The 2,896-nt window shown below is 36.5% G+C and overlaps 1 protein-coding gene across 1 annotated transcript in view; it reads right to left on the bottom strand.

Annotated features, from left to right (window-relative positions):
• Nucleotides 1-844: 844 nt before the first annotated feature.
• LOC125038294 (hypoxia-inducible factor 1-alpha inhibitor-like) overlaps nt 845-2,896 on the bottom strand; it is a 24,382-nt gene continuing 22,330 nt past the window's right edge. The window contains exons 5-6 of the mRNA XM_047631748.1: nt 2,803-2,896; nt 845-1,764 (exon numbers count right to left, since the gene is read on the bottom strand). The exon at nt 2,803-2,896 is cut by the window's right edge and continues 77 nt beyond it. Of these exons, the coding sequence (XP_047487704.1) occupies nt 1,579-1,764; nt 2,803-2,896 (280 nt within the window). The 3' untranslated portion in view covers nt 845-1,578. The remainder of the gene's footprint in view (nt 1,765-2,802) is intronic.

Below are 2,896 nucleotides of genomic sequence, written 5' to 3' on the forward strand. Positions count from 1 at the left end.
AACAATGCATCCCAGCTTTAAAATAATGAATGTAAGAATATCAAGCTCACATCCATGGAAAAACAATATTGCACACTAAAGACTGAAGCAAGATCATGGTTGTATTTTATCTCAATATCCCTTTTGAAAGAAGGGTAGTAGTCACTGTTCTATTACATTTATGCTTTTGTATTGTATGCAATTTGTACTGTATATAATTTTTATCATATTTTGCTTTTACAGTAACAAATATGCTTCAAAGTGCTTTAAGAAACATGAATATAGATCATGAGATTTTTTCAACATTTTCTCATATGCTATCTTAAATCTTCTTCTAGTTCATTTTTATTTTAATTATGACTTCCCACTCCAAGTCTTGTGCCTCTTCATATTTCCAAGCCTGCACTTTCCTCCTCTATGAGGCATTACAATTGGCCAAAACTTTAGTCAATCACCAACACAGACAATGCAACCATGCTTCTCTTTCTACTGATATATTAAAGACACACAATGGATAACAAATATTGCAACAGTCTGCATAGCTTAAAGTTCATCTGTAATTTCTTTACCAACTGAGGAAGAAAAAAGGAAACATAAACTCTTTTGAAATCAGATACCAACATGCATGATAAACAGGAAGAACACCTATTAAGAAAAAAATTAATTTGTCGGATTAAATCTATCACTATTTCCTATTGTAAATTGGCAATAAATTTGCATTTTTGTTATTTACAAATTAACTCTTTTATGTGCCATAAACTTTAAGGTGTTGAGCTTCAATACACTCATTACTTCCATGGTGTTGTGAGAATCCATCATTATTACAGGAAATTAGCTACTAGGTTCATATTAAAATATACAGATATTTAGTGTGATATTTAATACATCAAATCATAGGAGACAAACTATGGAAAAACAACTGCCATACCCTATTCCTCATCAAAGCCTAAATCTCTAGTGTACTGTCTGCATACACTGCAATTATTTTATCCATGGTCATCCATTTGTAACCTTACATAGCACCAATAAAACCCAATGTACTTACGGAAAGATTTTTTTTTTTTCTTTAATTCTTTTATTGGGTTTTACCTTCGATCTCTCAAACTTTATCCCTCACATTCAACCAGACACATTTTGTTCTGAATCCTTACACTACTAGTTTATTTTGCTAACAACAACTGCATTACAGCAAAGTATTTAATTTATAGGTAAATAAAAAAATTGAATTGTAGAAAAAGAGTGAAAACCAAAATGATAGAGAGAAAAAACAACTTATGAATGCTTACATTTAATATACCTTTTACCTCACTATAATGAAGAAACCCATGCAAATAGACATTTACATAAGGAAACAAAACAAATGAAAATGAAAACTGCTTCTTATGATTCCACCACAGACATAAATGACTTTAAAGCACATTTCTCTGGAAACATCACAGATAGCATGACATGTGCACTGAACACAATAGGCATCTGGGCCACTTCACCTCTCGCCATGAACTCTGATGTTATTATCTCTTCCAGTATTAGGAACTCCACGTGCTTGTTACAGGTACCAAGATACATCCTAAATATAAAACATGACCTGGTCAGTCCCAATCACAGATTCCCTTCCTGCCCTTCTGCCACCTGCCCAGTGTATCTCCCAATTACAAGGGCTCGCAGGAGGGGTCCCACTTCTGCAGGGTCCTTTAGGGCTTCCAGTAACATCTTCTCTATGTTGCGCATCACTGCCAGTTTCTGCTGAGGCTTCAGGGGATGTTCAACCCTCTCTGTTGGACCTCCCTAGGGAAATCAAGGTCTTTTATTAGGCTGCTGGTTCTAGAAAACATTTATATGTACAATATGACCCCTGTCATAGGTTAAAATGTTTTCTGAAAAATGCTTATTGCCCTGGAGTGTCAAAATCAAAAACCCTTCAAAGGCCAATTTCAAATTCAGCTACTAACTTGAGGGCTAACAAAGGTACATACCTGGTTTTGAGGAGTATGTTACAAACTTGTAAGAACCTCTGGTTTGATATTACAGAATCTCTTATTAGACTGGTGGGGCAGTGATGAGGCAAATATAACAAGGCTAACAAATGAGAAATGGCACTTGAGTGGTGGCTTGGCTGGCCCAACCCAGGGGACGACGCCGTAAAACACCCATCCAAGGGCTTGGACCATACATGAAGGTTATCAGCCTCTGAGGATGAGCAATCTGTAACATCTTGTGGGCCAAGTAAAGGTAAGTGGCAGAGCAGTGTGAGAATCACACTGCACTAGAAAAGACAACTGGGTGCAATAACTATGCCATATAATATGCCGTCTTTCAACACAAAGGGATGAAACAGGGAAACAAGGTCATCGTGTTATAAGACAAACTGCTCAAAGATAGAAAGAGTCCTATTGCCATACACCCAACACCTCCCAAGTTTGGCCCCATTAAGCTGGGCACAGCCAAGCCAGAACTCAAGCACTACTATTCCCAGTCCTGTTACTTCGTGTTACTTATCACCATATGTTATACCTTAACAAATATAGAGTCAAAGCCATACCACCATATCACTGCTTCCACTAATCGAGCAGCAGCCTCTCTATAACCAAACAGAGGCTCTTACAAATGTAAAACTAATTTTACTTATTAAACAATAAATGGTGACACTAATGGCAACAAATTGTATATAGACATGCATTACTCATAGGCTACAACACACACAATTGTACAATCACATTCCAATAATCTACATCAGACAGAAAAGAAATTTCAAGCTATATCCAAAGTCTGTTATCATTAAATCCATTTCACTCACAAATGAAACAAAAACAAAAATCATCCTACCTTATACCAGAAGTTGACAGAGACAGTATGGCCACGATTTGGGAGGCTCTCTATCTGGTGCCACCAATACATAGGAATATGAAGAACTTCACCT

The sequence above is a fragment of the Penaeus chinensis genome, chromosome 24 (assembly GCF_019202785.1).
Source record: "Penaeus chinensis breed Huanghai No. 1 chromosome 24, ASM1920278v2, whole genome shotgun sequence".
In the NCBI taxonomy this organism is placed as follows: Eukaryota; Metazoa; Arthropoda; class Malacostraca; order Decapoda; family Penaeidae; genus Penaeus; species Penaeus chinensis.